The 17188-nt window shown below is 43.4% G+C and overlaps 1 protein-coding gene across 1 annotated transcript in view; it reads right to left on the bottom strand.

The window, feature by feature from the left end:
• Positions 1 to 7034: 7034 nt before the first annotated feature.
• Positions 7035 to 17188, bottom strand: part of LOC140492584 (major intrinsically disordered NOTCH2-binding receptor 1-like) — a 32439-nt gene continuing 22285 nt past the window's right edge. The window contains exon 3 of the mRNA XM_072591568.1: positions 7035 to 7217. Within this exon, the coding sequence (XP_072447669.1) occupies positions 7035 to 7217 (183 nt within the window). The remainder of the gene's footprint in view (positions 7218 to 17188) is intronic.

Here is a 17188-nt window from a genome sequence, read left to right as displayed (position 1 = left end):
ATTCAACCTCCCTCGTCAACCAAGGTTCCCTCACACGACCATCTCTTTCCTGTCTGACAGGTACATACATATCAAGGACATATCCTATCTGTTCCTTGAAAAAGTTCCACATTTCAATGACATCCTTCCCTGACAGCCTATGCTCCCAACTTATGCTCCTCAGATCCTGTCTTGCAGCATCGTATTTACCGTTGACCCAATTGTAAAACCTGCCCTGTTGCACGCACCTATCTCTCTCCATAACCAAGGTGAAAGTCACAGAATTGTGGTCACCATCACCAAAATGCTCACCCACTAACAAGCCCATCACTTGTCCCGGTTCGTTACCAAGTACCAAATCCAATATGGCCTCCCCTCTGGTTGGACAATCTACATACTGAGTTAGAAAAGCTTCCTAGATGCACTGCGCAAACACTGCCCCATCCAATCTACTTGATGTAAAGAGCTTCCAATCAATATTTGGGAAGTTGAAACCACCCATGACTACTACCCTGTGGCTTCTGCACCTTTCCAAAATCTGTTTCCCAATCTGTTTCTCCACATCTCTGCTGCTATTGGGGGGCCTATAGTAAACACCCAACAAGGTGATTGTTCCTTTCCTATTTCTGACTTCAGCCCATACTACCTCCAAAGGCAGATCCCCCTCGAACTGCCTTTCTGCACTTTATACCATTTCTAATTAACAACGCCACCCCCCCCTCCTTTTTTACCACCCTCCCTAATCTTACTGAAACATCTGTAACCAGGAACCTCCAACAACCATTCCTGTCCCTCTTCTATCCACGTTTCCGTGATGGCCACAACATCGTAGTCCCAGGTACCGATCCATGCCTTAAGTTCACCCACCTTATTTCTGATACTACTTGCATTGAAGTATACGCACTTGAACCCATCTCTGTGTCCGCAAGTATTCCCTGTCAGTGCTACCTTCTCCACAGCCTCCCTACATTCTTGGACATCCTGACAAACAGCTAGCCTACTTGCTGGACTACAAGTCCGGATCCCATCCCCCTGCCAAATTACTTTAAACCCCCCCCCCCCCCCCCCCAAAAGAGTGCTCGCAAACCTACCTCCCAGGATATTGGTGCCCTTCTGCTTCAGGTGCAACCCGTCCTGCTTGTACAGGTCCCACCTTCCCCAGAATGCAGTCCAATTGTCCAAATACCTGAAGCCCTCCCTCCTACACCATCCTTGCAGCCACGTGTTCAACTTCACTCTCTCCCTATTCCTTTCCTCACTGTCATGTGGCACTGGCAACAACCCAGAGATGACGACTCTGTCCGTCCTAGCTTTTAGCTTCCAGCCTAACTCCCTGAGCTCCTGAATGACCTCCCCATCCCTCTTCCTACCTATGTCGTTGGTGCCAATGTGCACCACGACTTCTGGCTGCACACCCTCCCCCTTAAGGTTTCTGAAGACACGGTCCGAGACGTCTCGGACCCTGGCACCCGGGAGGTAACAAATCAACCGAGAGTCTCACCCATGTCCACAGAACCGCCTGTCTGTCCCTCTAACTGTAGAGTCTCCTATAACTAGCACTCTCCTCCTCTCCCCCTTTCCCTTCTGAGCCTCAGAGCCGAACCTCATGCCAGAGACCCGGTCACTGCAGCTTACCCCTGCTAGGCCGTCCCCCCAACAGTATCCAAAGCGGTATACTTATTGTTGAGGGGAACGACCACAGGGGATCCCTGCACTGCCTGCTTCCTCCCCTTCCCACCTCTAACTGTTACCCAGCTACCTCTGTTCTCTGGCGTAACTATGTCCCTGTAGCTTCTATCTATCACCCTCTCAGCCTCTCGAATAATCTTCAGTTCATCCAACTCCAGCTCCAGTTCCCTAACGCGGTCTGTGAGGAGCTGGAGCTGGCTGCACTTCCTGCAGATGAAGTCGGCAGGAGCATCAGTGGTCACCCCTACCTCAAACATCCTGCAGGAGGAACATTCCACCGCCTGTGCTGCCATAACTCTACACTTAGTCTCCAAAACAAGAGCACTAAGTAGCTTACCTTTTTTTTAGGTTAGAGGAGGAGGGAGGGTGGGAGACACTACACGTGTTCCTTCTCCACTCAAGTAACAATCACTTACCTTCCCGACCGGCTTTGCGCTCCGACTTCACTTCCGCCCAGCTCCCGCTGCTCTCTGCATGTAATGTGACATGAACCCAAGGTCCCAGTTGAGGACCTCCCTATGGGGACCGAACTTAGCTATCAGCCTCTGCTCGGCCACTTTTCTCTGCTGCCTGTCCCGAAGTCCACCTTGGAGGATGGTCACCCAAAGGTCCGAGGCTGAATGTCCTGGACCACTGAAGTGTTCCCCTTTTAAAAACCTTTTAAAAAAAAGGTTTTGTGATTTACACATGAGAGAAGTGAAACTATCACTGTATTCTAACAGATGAAAGGCTTAACAGACAATCAGTTTTTCAATGTATAATTTCAGTTACATCACACTGTAAATTTTTGCTATAAATTCTGTGTTACAATTGAGTCCTCCACAATCACCTGATGAAAGAGCGTCGCTCCGAAAGCTAGTGTGCTTCCAATTAAACCTGTTGGACTATAACCTGGTGTTGTGTGATTTTTAACTTTGTATACCCCAATCCAACACCGGCATCTCCAAATCCTGAAAAGGGAGAATATGCTGGAGGAATCAACAAATATATTGACTAAACAAAGGAACAAAAAAAACCTTCATTGCTTGGAATGTGCTATAAGCCTTCAAATAGTTTGAAAGAATAGAAAAGCATATTCATAAGCAAATTCCAGACAAATGCAAAAATAATAGAAGGGAATGTTTATTATAACCAAGATGCACGCAGAGTAACCAATACAGAGGACAGAGAATTCCTGAATTACATTCAAGAGCACTTTCATTTAGCCACCATCCATCTCGTCCACTAACAGGCTTACAGCATTTGTTCATTTAATTTTATGAAATGAAGCTGGGGAAGTGGAAGGAAACTCAGTAGGAGATAACTTTTGTTGTAATGCTCATAAATAAACCAGTTAGATTTATCATTGTCATGGAAAAATAAGCAAAATAGGAATACACGGAGGAAAGGCCAACTTTACTAGGCTAAGAAGCAATTTGGCAAAGTTCACTGGAAACAGCAACTTGAAGATAAATTGGTGTCAGAGCAATAAGAGTCATTCAAGAGGTTCAGGGTAAGCAAGTTCCTACATTCAAAAGGGTCGTACAGCCTAATCCAGAGCCCACTGGATGACAAGGTGGATCGAAGATAAGAACAAGGTAAGGAAGGGAAACTTTTATCTGACATCAAGAAGAGTACAAGAAGCAAAAAGGTGAAATCAAAAAGACATTTAGAAAGCAAAAAGAAGGAATGAGAAAACATTAGGAAGTGAATCAAAGTAATCTCTGAAAATGCTCAAAAAGTATATTAACAACACAAGGATAACAAAAGAAAGAGGAGGGCCCATCAGGAATCAAAAAACGTGAACCTATATGTGGAAGTAAAGGATATGAGTCAGGTTCTTAACAAATGCTTTGTAGCTGTTTTCATAAAAGAGGGGGTGATGAGGATGTCACAGTTTAGGAGGGAGTATGAAATATTGGCTTGGTTAAACATTATAAAAGAATGACTATTACAATGTTTAGACAGCAGACAATAGGTGCAGGAGTAGGCCATTCAGCCCTTCGAGAAGCACCACCATTCATTATGATCGTGGCTGATCATCTACAATCCATATCCTGTCCCTGCATTATCCCCATAACCCTTGATTCCACTCTGTCTTAGAGCTCTATCCATCTCTTTCTTGAAAGTATGTTTGAAAACAGAAACCTCCAGATCAAGGTGAAGCACGTTCCTTAAAGCTGAAATCAGAAGCACTAAAGCCAGATAGGTACTGATATAGTCAGCAGGACAATGTTAGCTTGTCCAAAAACAGAAACTGTTGAGGAAACTCATCAGGTCTGGCAGCGTATGTGCAGAGAAAGCAGAGTTAACATTTGAGTCCATTGATAATTCTTCAGAATCTTTCTTCACTAGATGCCACTACTGTTATAATTCTGGTGGGGTTGCTGCTCAGAATCTTACCCAATTAACCCAGCCAACTGCAGACCCTGACCGATACCCATAATTCAATGGAAGTCACTGAAGTAGCCCGTAAGTGTCTGCCTATTCATAAATCTCCTCAGAGGTTCTGTCATGATCACCTCCAGTTTTCCAAATAGGAATATAGCAAATCTAACTCTAACCCTAACCATCAAAATTAGAGCGTTGAAGCTAAAATCCAGCCCATTGTATCATAACTGCACATTTGATTTTTAAAAATTTATTCAAATTTCTGATAGGCAATACCAACAACTACTTGTACTGTTATAACATCTTTAATATAAAAATAAATCTCCCATGGAATGTCATAGGAACTTCATAGAGTAAAACTGGCACTGAATAACATCAACGAGGAGAAAGTGAGGACTGCAGATGCTGGAGATCAGAGTGTGGTGCTGGAAAAGCACAGCAGGTCAGGCAGCATTTGAGGGTTTATGCCCGAAACGTTGACTCTCCTGCTCCTCGGATACTGCCTGACTAGCTGTGCTTTTCCAGCACCACACTCTCGACACTGAATAATTCAGCGAATATTAGACAGATGATCAAAAGCTTGGTCAATAGGTAGATTTTAAGGAGTGTCTTAAAAGACAAAAGAGAAACCAAGATGTTTTGGGAAAGAGATTCAGAGCCTAGTGTCCAGTCACCTGAAGACATAACTCCAAATAGTAGTGCAATTAAATTCTAAGATGCACAAAATGTCATGTTTGGAAGAGTATAAATACCTTGAAAGGTTGCCAGGTTGCAGGTGGATACAGGAATTGAGAAGTGCACCAGCTCATTTGTAATTGATAATTATGGTGAGGATTTTAAAATTGAGGTGATACTTAAAAAGTATCAATGTAAGTCAATGAGAATAGGGGCAGTGGGTGGACAGAATTTAGTACAATTTAGGAGGGGGCAACAGAGGTGTGTGTAATGTCAAGTTTATGGATGATAAACCATGGGACAGCAGTTGGGCGTTTGTTGGTGAAGTTACGTCTTAAAGAAATTGAGAAATTAATGGGAGTTTTAGGAACAAATGAGCTGAGACAAGACGTAGATGTATGAGGAAATGACTAATAATTCGATCAAGTGTGGGCTGATTTTCTACATTTCTCTGTACTCATGGTTTTTTTTTCCAAAGATCTCCTCCTGGAATCTTCCAGGTTTCGTTCTAAAGTATTCTAACTCTGCCCACATTGATATTTACGCTCTGTGTTGTGGTCCAGAGGCCCGATAACCTTACACATCTGGAACCACATATTTTAGAAGTACTTGATGATGGTAAAAATAGTACTCTTTATTTGTAGCTATGTCAAACAATTATGCAAATACACTAGTTCTAACTTTTCTTCATTTCCATATTTATTGATATTGGTATGAAGATTAAACCTCTGTTCAAATCGAAGTAAATACAAGAATAACAATCACATGATCAGTATTGCAGTTGACCTTTATTTTCTTGAACAATTTACATTTTCAGTTCATAAAATTACATAATACAAACTTACTGAAGAAAATCACTTTTCAAGAGCAAGGATTGAACATGAATTCAGCATTAATTCAAAACTTAGCCACTGATAACCTTTCAGTCAGTTTAAGATTAGATAAGAGCAACAGGAATATTTCAAAATTATGAAGAGATTTGAAAGAGTGAAAAAGAAGAAACATTTGCAGGAAAATCAATAAACTGAGGGAGTGCCACAAGGATCGGTGCTGGATCCACTATTTTTCATCATTTATATAAATGATTTGGTGTGAGCATAAGAGGTACAGTTAATAAGTTTGCAGATGACACCAAAATTGGAGGCGTAGTGGACAGCGAAGAGGGTTACCTCAGAGTACAACAGGATCTGGACCAGATGGGCCAATGGGCTGAGAAGTGGCAGATGGAGTTTAATTCAGATAAATGAGAGGTGCTGCATTTTCGGAAAGCAAGTCTTAGCAGGACTTATACACTTAATGGTAAGGTCCTAGGGAGTGTTGCTGAACAAAGAGACCTTGGAGTGCAGTTTCATAGCTCCTTGAAAGTGGAGTCACAGGTAGATAGGATAGTGAAGAAGACATTTGGTATGCTTTCGTTTATTGGTCAGAGTATTGAGTACAGGAGTTGGGAGGTCATGTTGTGGCTGTACAGGACATTAGTTAGGCCACTGTTGGAATATTGCATGCAATTCTGGTCTCCTTCCTATTGGAAAGATGATGTGAAACTTAAAAGGGTTCAGAAAAGATTTACAAGGATGTTGCCAGGGTTGGCAGATCTGAGCCACAGGGAGATGCTGAACAGCCTGGGGCTATTTTCCCTGGAGCGTTGAAGGCTGAGAGGTGACCTTATAGAGGTTTATAAAATTATGAGGGGTGTGGATAGGCAAAATCTTTTCCCTGGGGTCGGGGAGTCCAAAACTAGAGGGCATAGGTTTAGGGTGAGAGGGGAAAGATACGGGGCAACGTTTTCACACAGAGGGTGGTACGTGTATGGAATGAGCTGCCAGAGGAAGTGGTGGAGGCTGGTATAATTGCAATATTTAAGAGGCATTTGGATAGGCATATGAATAGGAAGGAGGGATATGGGTCGGTTGCTGGCAGGTTGGACTAGATCAAGTTGGGATATCTGGTCGGCATGGACAGGTTGGACTGAAGGGTCTGTTTCCATGTTGTATATCTCTATGACTCTATGAGTAGAACAAAGGTAATTGGCAAAAAAAAAGGTAAATCAGCTTTAAATTGCAAGCTGGTATGGTCTAGAATGCATTTCCTAAAAGACTAGTGGAAGTAGTTTCAATAGGAACATTCAAGAAGGAAGTGGATATGTATACAGGTATATTTCAAGAGAGAAAACTCTTTGCAGGATTCTAGGTAAAGAGCATGAAGATTGAACTAATCCAATGGTTTGCCTAAAAGGCTGGCATAGGCATCATCCCTCCCTGTTGACTAACATAAACATGACAATTACACTTTCTTCTATAAATCTTTGTTGGCTCAATCATTTAATATCCAATAAAAACTATTAATATTGTAATTACAGTAATTAAAGTGCAGGCTGCTAATATGAACAGTGTTATTAGCTTACAACATTTGGCTCTTTTCAGTTCAGACTCTTTCTTCTTCAGTAAAGAATCATATCCTGGTGTATAAATGTCTTCCAACCAAAATTTCAGGTCATTTGGATCCTCCTAAATGAATATAAATAAAAAATTAAATATTGCTGAAAGCAAGGCATGTTGCTGAAAATTTTCCTTTTGTGTGCATCAGAACAAACACAATAATATCAGAAGTCAAATAATGACAACAGTTTATACAACAGTTTATTGCGAGAAAGCGGTGTGGATTGATGAGAAATTAACTCATATTATATATAATCCATTCACCCAAGCTCACTGCATTTAGGCTGAAAGAATTGAGAGAAACTAGTCACTGGAAAATGTGAAACCAGAAAATCTTATCACTTAAGAGCCAACTTTTTGTGTCTTATCTGAATCAATCTCCATGGTGTTAAGTCAACACAGTGGCCATATTCTTGCTTTTGAGGTCATGAGAACACATTTGATTCTTTGGTTCAATACTAAATGAGTCAGAAATCTTAACTTTTTAATGAAAGCTGAACTGAGATCTGTTTTCAGTAAAGTATTCCTTGGTATCCTACAAGAAAAGAAATTAAATTGGACAAAGTTTGAATTAAAGTATCTCTGGACATCGGAGTGCGTCTGGGAAAATTAACAAACAGTGAAATTCACAACTGACCTTGGTGGAACTGTTTGGGCAAAGTTCACAGCACAGAATCAGATAAGTAATTGTTTTAAGTGGCCTACAGAAAGTCTGCAGTGAGTAGAGTGGATTCTTTCTTGATTGTATGTTTTTTTTGAGATATTTCTCTTGATTAAACTTAAAATATGAGCCATAACTATTAATTTTACCTGGGGCAACATTTTGTAAAGGAATAAGATTTTCTGGGTCTGTAGATTATGAAGGAGCAAAAATGGCCTTTTGTAGAGTGATATGTGCTTCTTGTCAGATGTGGGAGTTTAAAGAGAGTTTAAGGGTTACTATAGATTATATCTGCAATAAATGCTGTTGATTGTGAATCTTATCAGATCGAATAGATCGGTTGGAGAGACAGTTAGAAGCAATGAAGAATCTGCAGCAGCAACAGTATGTGATGGGTGGCGGTTATAGGAAGGGGGGAAAGTCTCAGATACAGTCACATAGATGGGTTAACTCCAGAAAAGGTAAGAGAGATAGGCAACTAGTGCAGGGGTGTTCTGTGGCTATACCCATTTCAAATAAGTATGCTGTTTTGAAAAATGTAGGGGGTGATGGATTCACAATGGAATGTAGCACGAACAGCCAAGTTTCTGGTATTGAGACTGGCTCTAAAGCAATGAGGGGTATGTCAGGTTCCAAGAGATCAATTGTGCTAGGGGATTCACTAAGTCCAAGGTACAGACAGATGTTTCTGTGGCCAGCAGCGAAAAATCAGAATGGTGTGTTGCTTACCTTGTGCCAGGATCAAGGATGTCTCAGAGAGAGTGCAGAATGTTCTCACGGGGGAAAGGGGCCAGCAAGAGGTCATTGTCCACATTGGAACCAACAACATAGGAAGGGAAAAGGTTGAGATTCTGAAGGGAGATTACAGAGAGTTAGGCAGAAATTTAAAAAGGAGGTCCTCGAGAGTAGTAATATCTGGAATACACCAGGTGCTTCGAGCTAGTGAGGGCAGGAATAGGAGGATAGAGCAGACGAATGCATGGCTGAGGAGCTGGTGTATGGGAGAAGGATTCACATTTTTGGATCATTGGAATCTCTTTTTGGGCTAGAAATGATCTGGACAAGGAGGAGACATTGCACCTAAACTGGAAGGGGACTAATATACTTGCAGGGAAATTTGCTAGAACTGCTCAGGAGAATTTAAACTAGTAAGGTGAGGGCGGGACCGAGGGAGATAGTGAGGAAAGAGATCAATCTGAGACTGGTACAGTTGAGGACAGAAGCAACTCAAACAGTCAGGGCAGGCAGGGACAAGGTAGGACTAATAAATTAAACTGCATTTATTTCAATGCAAGGGGCCTAACAGGGAAGGCAGATGAACTCGGGGCATGGTTAGGAACATGGGACTGGGATATCATAGCAATTACAGAAAAACATGGCTCAGGGATGGGCAGGACTGGCAGCTTAATGTTCCAGGATACAAATGCTACAGGAAGGATAGAAAGGGAGGCAAGAGAGGAGGGGGAGTGGTGTTTTTGATAATGGACAGCATTACAGCTGTGCTGAGGGAGGATATTCCTAGAAATACATCCAGGGAAGTTATTTGGGTGGAACTGATTAATAAAAAAGGGATGATCACCTTATTGGAATTGTATTATAGACTCCCGAATAGTCAGGGGGAAATTGAGAAACAAACTTGTAAGGAGATCTCAGCTACCTGTAAGAATAATAGGGTGGTTATGGTAGGGGATTTTAACTTTCCAGACATAGACTGGGACTGCCATAGTGTTAAAGGTTTAGATGGAGAGGAATTTGTTAAGTGTGTACAAGAACATTTTCTGATTCAGTATGTGGATGTACCTACTAGAGAAGGTGCAAAACTTGACCTACTCTTGGGAAATAAGGCAGGGCAGGTAACTGAGGTGTCAGTGGGGGAACACTTTGGGGCCAGCGACCATAATTCTATTAGATTTAAAATAATGATGGAAAAGGATAGACCAGATCTGAAAGTTGAAGTTCTAAATTAGAGAAAGGCCAATTTTGACAGTACTAGGCAAGAACTTTCAAAAGCTGATTGGGGGCAGATGTTCACAGGTAAAGAGACGGCTGGAAAATGGGAAGCCTTCAGAAATGAGATAACGAGAATCCAGAGAAAGTATATTCCTGTCAGGGTGAAAGGGAAGGCTGGTAGGTATAGGGAATGCTGGAAGACTAAAGAAACTGAGGGTTTGGTTAAGAAAAAGAAGGAAGCATATGTAAGGTATAGACAGGATAGATTGAGTGAATCCTTAAAAGAGTATAAACAAAATAGGAGTATACTTAATAGGGAAATCAGGAGGGCTAAAAGAGGACATGAGATAGCTTTAGCAAATAGAATTAAGGAGAATCCAAAGGGTTTACACAAATACACTAAGAATAAAAGGGTAACTAGGGAGACAATAGGACCCCTCAAAGATCAGCAAGGCGGCCTTTGTGTGGTGCCGCAGAAAAAGGGAGAGATACTAACCGAGTATTTTGCATCAGTGTTTACTGTGGAAGATGATATGGAAGATATAGAATGGAGGGAAATAGATGGTGACACCTTGCAAAATGTCCATATTACAGAGGAGGAAGTGCTGGATGTCTTGAAACGCACAAAGGTGGATAAATCCCCAGGACCTGATCAGGTGTACTAGAGAACTCTGTGGGAAGCTAGAGAAGTGATTGCTGGGCCTCTTGCTGAGATATTTGTAACATCGATAGTCACAGGTGAGGTGCCGGAAGACTGGAGGTTGGCAAACGTGGTGCCACTGTTTACGAAGGGCGGTAAAGACAAGCCAGGGAACTATAGACCGGTGAGCCTGACCTCGGTGGTAGGCAAGTTGTTGGAGGGAATCCTGAGGGACAGGATGTGCATGTATTTGGAAAGGCAAGGACTGATTCTGGATAGTCAACATGGATTTGTGCGTGGGAAATAAGGTCTCACAAACTTGATTGAGTTTTTTGAAGAAGTAACAAAGAGGATTGACGAGGGCAGAGTGGTAGATGTGATCTATATGGACTTCAGTGAGTCATTCAACAAGGTTCCTCATGGGAGACTGATCAGCACAGTTAGATCTCATGGAATACAAGGAGAACTAGCCATTTGGATACAGAACTGGCTCATAGGTAGAAGACAGAGGGTGGTGGTGGAGAGTTGTTTTTCAGACTGGAGGCCTGTGACCAGTGGAGTGTCACAAGAATCGGTGCTGAGTCCACTACTTTTTATTATTTATATAAATGATTTGGATGTGAACATAAGAGTATAATTAGCAAGTTTGCAGCTGACACCAAAATTGGAGGTGTAGTGGATAGTGAAGAAGGTTACTTCAGATTACAACAGGATCTTGACCAGATGGACCAGATGGGCTAAGAAGTGGCAAATGGAGTTTAATTCAGATTAATGTGAAGTGCTGCATTTTGGGAAAGCAAATCTTAGCAGGACTTATACACTGAATGGTAAGGTCCTAGGGAGTGTTGCTGAGCAAAGAGACCTTGGAGTGCAAGTTCATAGCTCCTTGAAAGTGGAGTCGCAGGTAGATAGGATAGTGAAGGTGGTGTTTGGTATGCTTTCGTTTATTGGTCAGAGTACTGAGTACAGGAGTTGGGAGGTCATGTTGCGGCTGTACAGGACTTTGGTTAGGCCACTGTTGGAATATTGCGTGCAATTCTGGTCTCCTTCCTATCGGAAAGTTGTTGTGAAACTTGAAAGAGTTCAGAAAAGATTTACAAGGATGTTACCATGGTTGGAGGATTTGAGCTATAGGGAGAGGCTGACACAGAGGGTGGTACATGTATGGAATGAGCTGTTCGAGGAAGTGGTGGAGGCTGGTAAAATTGCAACATTTAAAAGGCATTTGGATGGGTATATGAATAGGAAGGGTTTGGAGGGATATGGGCCAGATGCTGGCAGATGGGACTAGATTGGGTTGGGATATCTGGATGGGTTGGACCATGCTGTATGTCTCTATGACTCTATACCTGATCTTTCATTTAAATCACTCTGTGTGGACGTTTACTCTGGGTGTATTGCATACTTGTACTCAATAATAATGATTAATTCATTGAATCTAAAGGGCTTTGGGATTTACTATGATTTAATGAAAATTGCACTAATGTGCTTCTTGGCTTCCCTTATTCATTTCACCTCTGCCGTAGTGCACAAAGTAAAGGTAGCCGCCTTGCAAGCAGTTCTAATAAAGACAGAGTATAAGTCATATTTTACTTCAATAAAATGCTGCTGAGATAGAGAGTTGAACAGATATAGTCGATGTTCATTTACTAAAAGAGGAACACAGAAATGTTCAGAGATGCTGTAAAGCTCTGAAAGAAGCAGAATGCAGCAGAAACACAGTGTGAGTCACATAATGGTTGTCAGCTTTCCTTTCCTGGCTCTCATCAAAATGAAAGATGGTACAAAGCTGAAATGGCAAGTTTTCCATTCACAATGGCAAAACTTTGAGATTGTGATAGATTTAATTGACATGCAAAAACAGCTAAAGTTTGACAGAAGTTTTAAATTTTGCTATTAGGGGTTCCAACATCTGGGATTGAATTACTGATCTATGAATAGGTTGCTTTATATTTGTAATCTTGTCATAGTCAGTAAAAACTTTGGACTCTTATAAGGTTGCTCCTGTATTGATTGAAAGCCTGTTCCATTGTTAACTGTTGTTGAAAAGTGTGGTGCTGGAAAGGCACAGTAGGTCAGGCAGCATCCGAGGAGCAGGAGAATCGACGTTTCGGGCACAAGCCCTTGTTCAGGAATGAGGCTGGTGTGCCAAGCGGGCTAAGATAAAAGGTGGGGGGGGGGGGGGAGTTTGGGGAAGGGGCGCTGGGAATATGATAGGTGGAAGAAGGTTAGGGTGAGGGTGATAGGCCGGAGAGGGGGTGGGGGCGGAGAGGTCGGGAAGAAGATTGCAGGTCAAGAAGGTGGTGCTGAGTCCGAGGGTTGGGACTGAGATAAGGTGGGGGGAGGGGAAATGAGGAAGTTGGAGAAATCTACATTCATCCCTTGTGGTTGGAGGGTTCCTAGGTGGAAGATGAGGCGGTGTGGTTGGATGATTGTAGATTTCTCCAGCTTCCTTATTTCCCCTCCCCCCACCTTATCTCAGTCCCAACCCTCGGATTCAGCACCCCCCTCTTGACCTGCAATCTTCTTCCCGACCTCTCCGCCCTTACCCCCTCTCCGGCCGATCACCCTCACCCTAACCTCCTTCCACCTATCATATTCCCAGCGCCCCTTCCCCAAACTCCCCCCCCCCCCACCTTTTATCTTAGCCCCTTGGCACACCAGCCTCATTCCTGAACAAGGGCTTGTGCCCGAAACATCGATTCTCCTGCTCCTCGGATGCTGCCTGGCCTGCTGTGTTTTTCCAGCACCACACTTTTCAACTCTGGTCTCAGCATCTGCAGTCCTCACTTCCTCCCCATTGTTAACTGTCCCTGGAGAGGTATAACCTCCATCGGCAATAACTGGTTCTCCCCTTTCCTGATACTGCCACACAAGTTATTTGTGCACTTGAGCTTAATATTGCTTTGCATACATGTGGTAAATAGGAGGATGTGTCTATTTGCCCTTCATTATTCCCTGTGAAGCAGCCCTTACACATTAAAAGGGTCATGTATCATTTGGCTTCATTAGCATACTATTATTTTCATATGCATGAACATAGGAATAGTTTGCAAGCTGATTAATCCTTCCACTTCCAAAATCAACTATTCTGGTGAATCTTAGCTGTTATTCTTGTGAAATGTTAATGACTGACTGGATTATCCACAAGAAAAGAAAAAGGAATGAAACCAGATGAACCACCAGATATCGATGAAGCCCTGTCGTTGTGATAGAGGAAGGAATTTTCTTCCTCTGGTATGAGTACTGTGAAAGAGTATTGTTAGGCTAAATAGGATCGCAGTTTACCATGCTTTTAGAAATCTTTTTACTTGCATTATCTGTGAATATCCATCTGTGAATATTTGGTTTATTCCATTTTATCTTCATTTCTCTTGCATAATAAACCTCTGTTTAATTGGTAAAACCAAATCTGCCGCATTTCATGTTTGTGTTTCAGTGAAAGATTACTTCATTAAAACAACTGATTGATTGATCCAGTAATAACATCAGCTGGTATCACAGAAATGGGCTGAGAGGTGGCAGATGGAGTTTAACCTGGATAAATGTGAGGTGATGCATTTTGGAAAGTCGAACTTGAAAGCTGAGTACAGGATTAAAGACAGGATTCTTGGCAGTGTGGAGGAACAGTGGGATCTTGGTGTGCAGGTACATAGATCCCTTAAAATTGCCACCCAAGTGGACAGGGTTGTTAAGAAAGCATATGGTGTTTTGGTTTTCATTAACAGGGGGATTGAGTTTAAGAGCCATGAGATCTTGTTGCAGCTCTATAAAACTTTGGATAGACCGCACTTGGAATACTGTGTCCAGTTCTGGTCGCCCTATTATAGGAAAGATGTGGATGCTTTGGAGAGGGTTCAGAGGAGGTTTACCAGGATGCTGCTTGGACTGGAGGGCTTATCTTACGAAGAGAGGTTGACTGAGCTCAGACTTTTTTCATTGCTAAAAAGAAGGAAGAGAGGGGACCTAATTGAGGTGTACAAGATAATAAGAGGCATAGATAGAGTTGATAGCCAGAGACTTTTTCCCAGGGCAGAAATTGTTAACATAAGAGGTCATAGTTTTAAGCTGTTTGGTGGAAAGTAGAGAGGGGATGTCAGAGGCAGGTTCTTTACACAGAGAGTTGTGAGAACATGGAATGTGTTGCCAGCAGGAGTTGTGGAAGCGAGGTCATTGGGGATATTTAAGAGACTGCTGGACATGCATATGGTCACAGAAATTTGAGGGTTAATACATTAGGTTTACCTTACATGAGGATCAATGGTTGGCACAACATCGTGGGCTGAAGGGCCTGTTCTGTGCTGTACTCTTCTATGTTCTATGTTCTAGTAACATGAATCCCTGAGGTTGTGATTTTCCCTATGCATTACTTGTAAAATGAATATAGTATGGGGGAATTAACAGTTAAAAGGTTCTGAATAGAAGGTGGATGAGTGTGGTTAAAGATCCTCCTGATTGCTAGCCATCAAAATTTGGTGTACAATGAACTTACGAGAATGTAATTATGTGGGAGGACCCTCCCTGCCCTGAGTGGAAGCCTTTCTGTCTTTACAAGGCCACTTTCGCACTTAGAAATGAAAACTCTGTCCCATAAGTGAAGCAGCAGGAAGCAATTGGTAAGATGCTTGTGCCTCCCTCATTTAAACTGTTTCTTGAGGAGGTCAGTGTTCTGAATTGTATTTGAATGTAAAATACTTGATCACATGAGTGTACTTACTTGGAATTCCAAATGCAAAATAAGGAAATATCATTCCTGAAAAATAAAATTATTTTTATGTCATCTGTAGGGTCCAATGAGGGAAGGGGCTATATTGGACCTGGTACTGGGGAATGAGCCAGGACAGGTGGTAGAAGTTGAGGTGGGGGATTTCTTTGGGAACAGTGACCGAAATTCTGTAAGTTTTAGAATACACGTAGATAAAGATGAAAGTGGTCCTAAGGAAAGAGTACTAAACTGGGCCAAGACAAATTACATCAAAATTAGGCAGGAGTTCAGAAATGTGGATTGGGCACAACTATTTGAAGGGAAGTCCACATTTGAGATGTGGGAGGCTTTCAAAGATAATGCAGGTCCCATTGAAGGCAAAGATTCGTGAACCGTGGATGACAGGAGAAATAGATTACTTACAGTGTGGAAACAGGGCCTTCAGCCCAACAAGTCCACACCGACCCCCCGAAGAGCAACCCACCCAGACCCATTCCCCTACATTTACCCCTTCACCTCACACTATGGGCAGTTTAGTGTGGCCAATTCACCAAATTAGCACATCTTTGGACTGTGGGAGGAAACCCACGCAGACGCGGGGAGAATGTGCAAACTCCACACAGACAGTTGCCCGAGGTGGGAATTGAACCCAGGTCTCTGGTGCTGTGAGGCAGCAGTGCCAACCACTGTGCCACCATGCCGCCCAGCATGCGACCACCCAAGAGGAAAAGGGAAGCATACATAAGATCCAGGCAGCTAAGAACAGAACGGGCCCTGGAGGAATATCGGAGGAGAAGGACAAGTCTTAAACGATGAATCTAGCGGGCTAAGAGGGGTCATAAAATAGCTTTAGCGAGCAGAATTAAGGAGAATCCCAAAGCATTTTATTCTTATATCAGAAGCAAGCTGGTAACTAGGGAAAGGATTGGTCCACTAAAGGATAACGAAGGAAGGCTGTGTGTCGAACCTGAGAGAATGGGTGAGATTCTGAATAATTACTTTGCATCAGTGTTCACTGAGGAGAGGAACATTATGAATCTTGAGATTAAAGGTAGAAGTTTGATTAGTCTCGATCACGTTGACTTAAGTAGGGAAGATGTGTGGATAGGCTAGAGGATATTAAGGTGGACAAATACCTAGAACCGGATGGGATCTACTAAGAGAAAGTGAGGACTGCAGATGCTGGAGACCAGAGTTGAAAAGGGTGGTGCTGGAAAAGCGCAGCAGGCCGGGCAGCATCCGAGCAGCAGGAGATTCGACATTTAGGGCATAAGCCCATCCTCAGGAATGAGGCTGGAGTGCCAGGCGGGCTGAGATAAAAGGTAATGGGGGGGGGGAGTTTGTGGGAGGGGCGCTGGGAATATGATAGGTGGAAGGAGGTGAGGGTGATAGGCGGAGAGAGGGTGGGGGAGGAGAGGTCGGGAAGAAGATTGCAGGTCAAGAGGGAGGTGCTGAATCCGGGGGTTGGGACTGAGATAAGGTCGGGGGAGGGGAAATGAGGAAGCTGGAGAAATCCACATTCATCCCGTGTGGTTGGAGGGTTCCTAGGCAGAAGATGAGGTGCTCTTCCTCCAGGCGTCGTGTTGCTATGGTCTGGCGATGGAGGAGGCCAAGGACCTGCATGTCCTTGGTGGAGTGGGAGGGGAGTTAAAGTGTTGAGCCACGGGGCGGTTGGGTTGGTTGGTCCGGGTGTCCCAGAGGTGTTCTCTGAAACGTTCCGTAAGTAGGCGGCCTGTCTCCCCAATGTAGAGGAGACTACATCGGGTGCAGTGGATACAGTAACTGATGTGTGTGGAGGTTCAGGTGAATTTGTGACGGATATGGAAGGATTCCTTGGGGCCTTGGAGGGAGGTGAGGGGGGAGGTGTGGGCGCAAGTTTTGCGCTTCTTGCGGTTGCAGGGGAAGGTGCCGGGAGTGGAGGTTGGGTTGGTGGGGGGTGTGGACCTGACGAGGGAGTCGCGGAGGGAGTGGTCTCTTTTGAACGTTGATAGGGGTGTGGAGGGAGATATATCCCTGGTGGTGGGGTCTGTCTGGAGGTGGCGTAAATGACGGAAGATGATACGATGTATCCGGAGGTTGGT

This window comes from Chiloscyllium punctatum, chromosome 2, assembly GCF_047496795.1.
Source record: "Chiloscyllium punctatum isolate Juve2018m chromosome 2, sChiPun1.3, whole genome shotgun sequence".
In the NCBI taxonomy this organism is placed as follows: domain Eukaryota; kingdom Metazoa; phylum Chordata; class Chondrichthyes; order Orectolobiformes; family Hemiscylliidae; genus Chiloscyllium; species Chiloscyllium punctatum.
The sequence above is the reverse complement of the archived record's forward strand: the minus strand, read 5'-3'. Positions and strand labels throughout refer to the sequence as shown.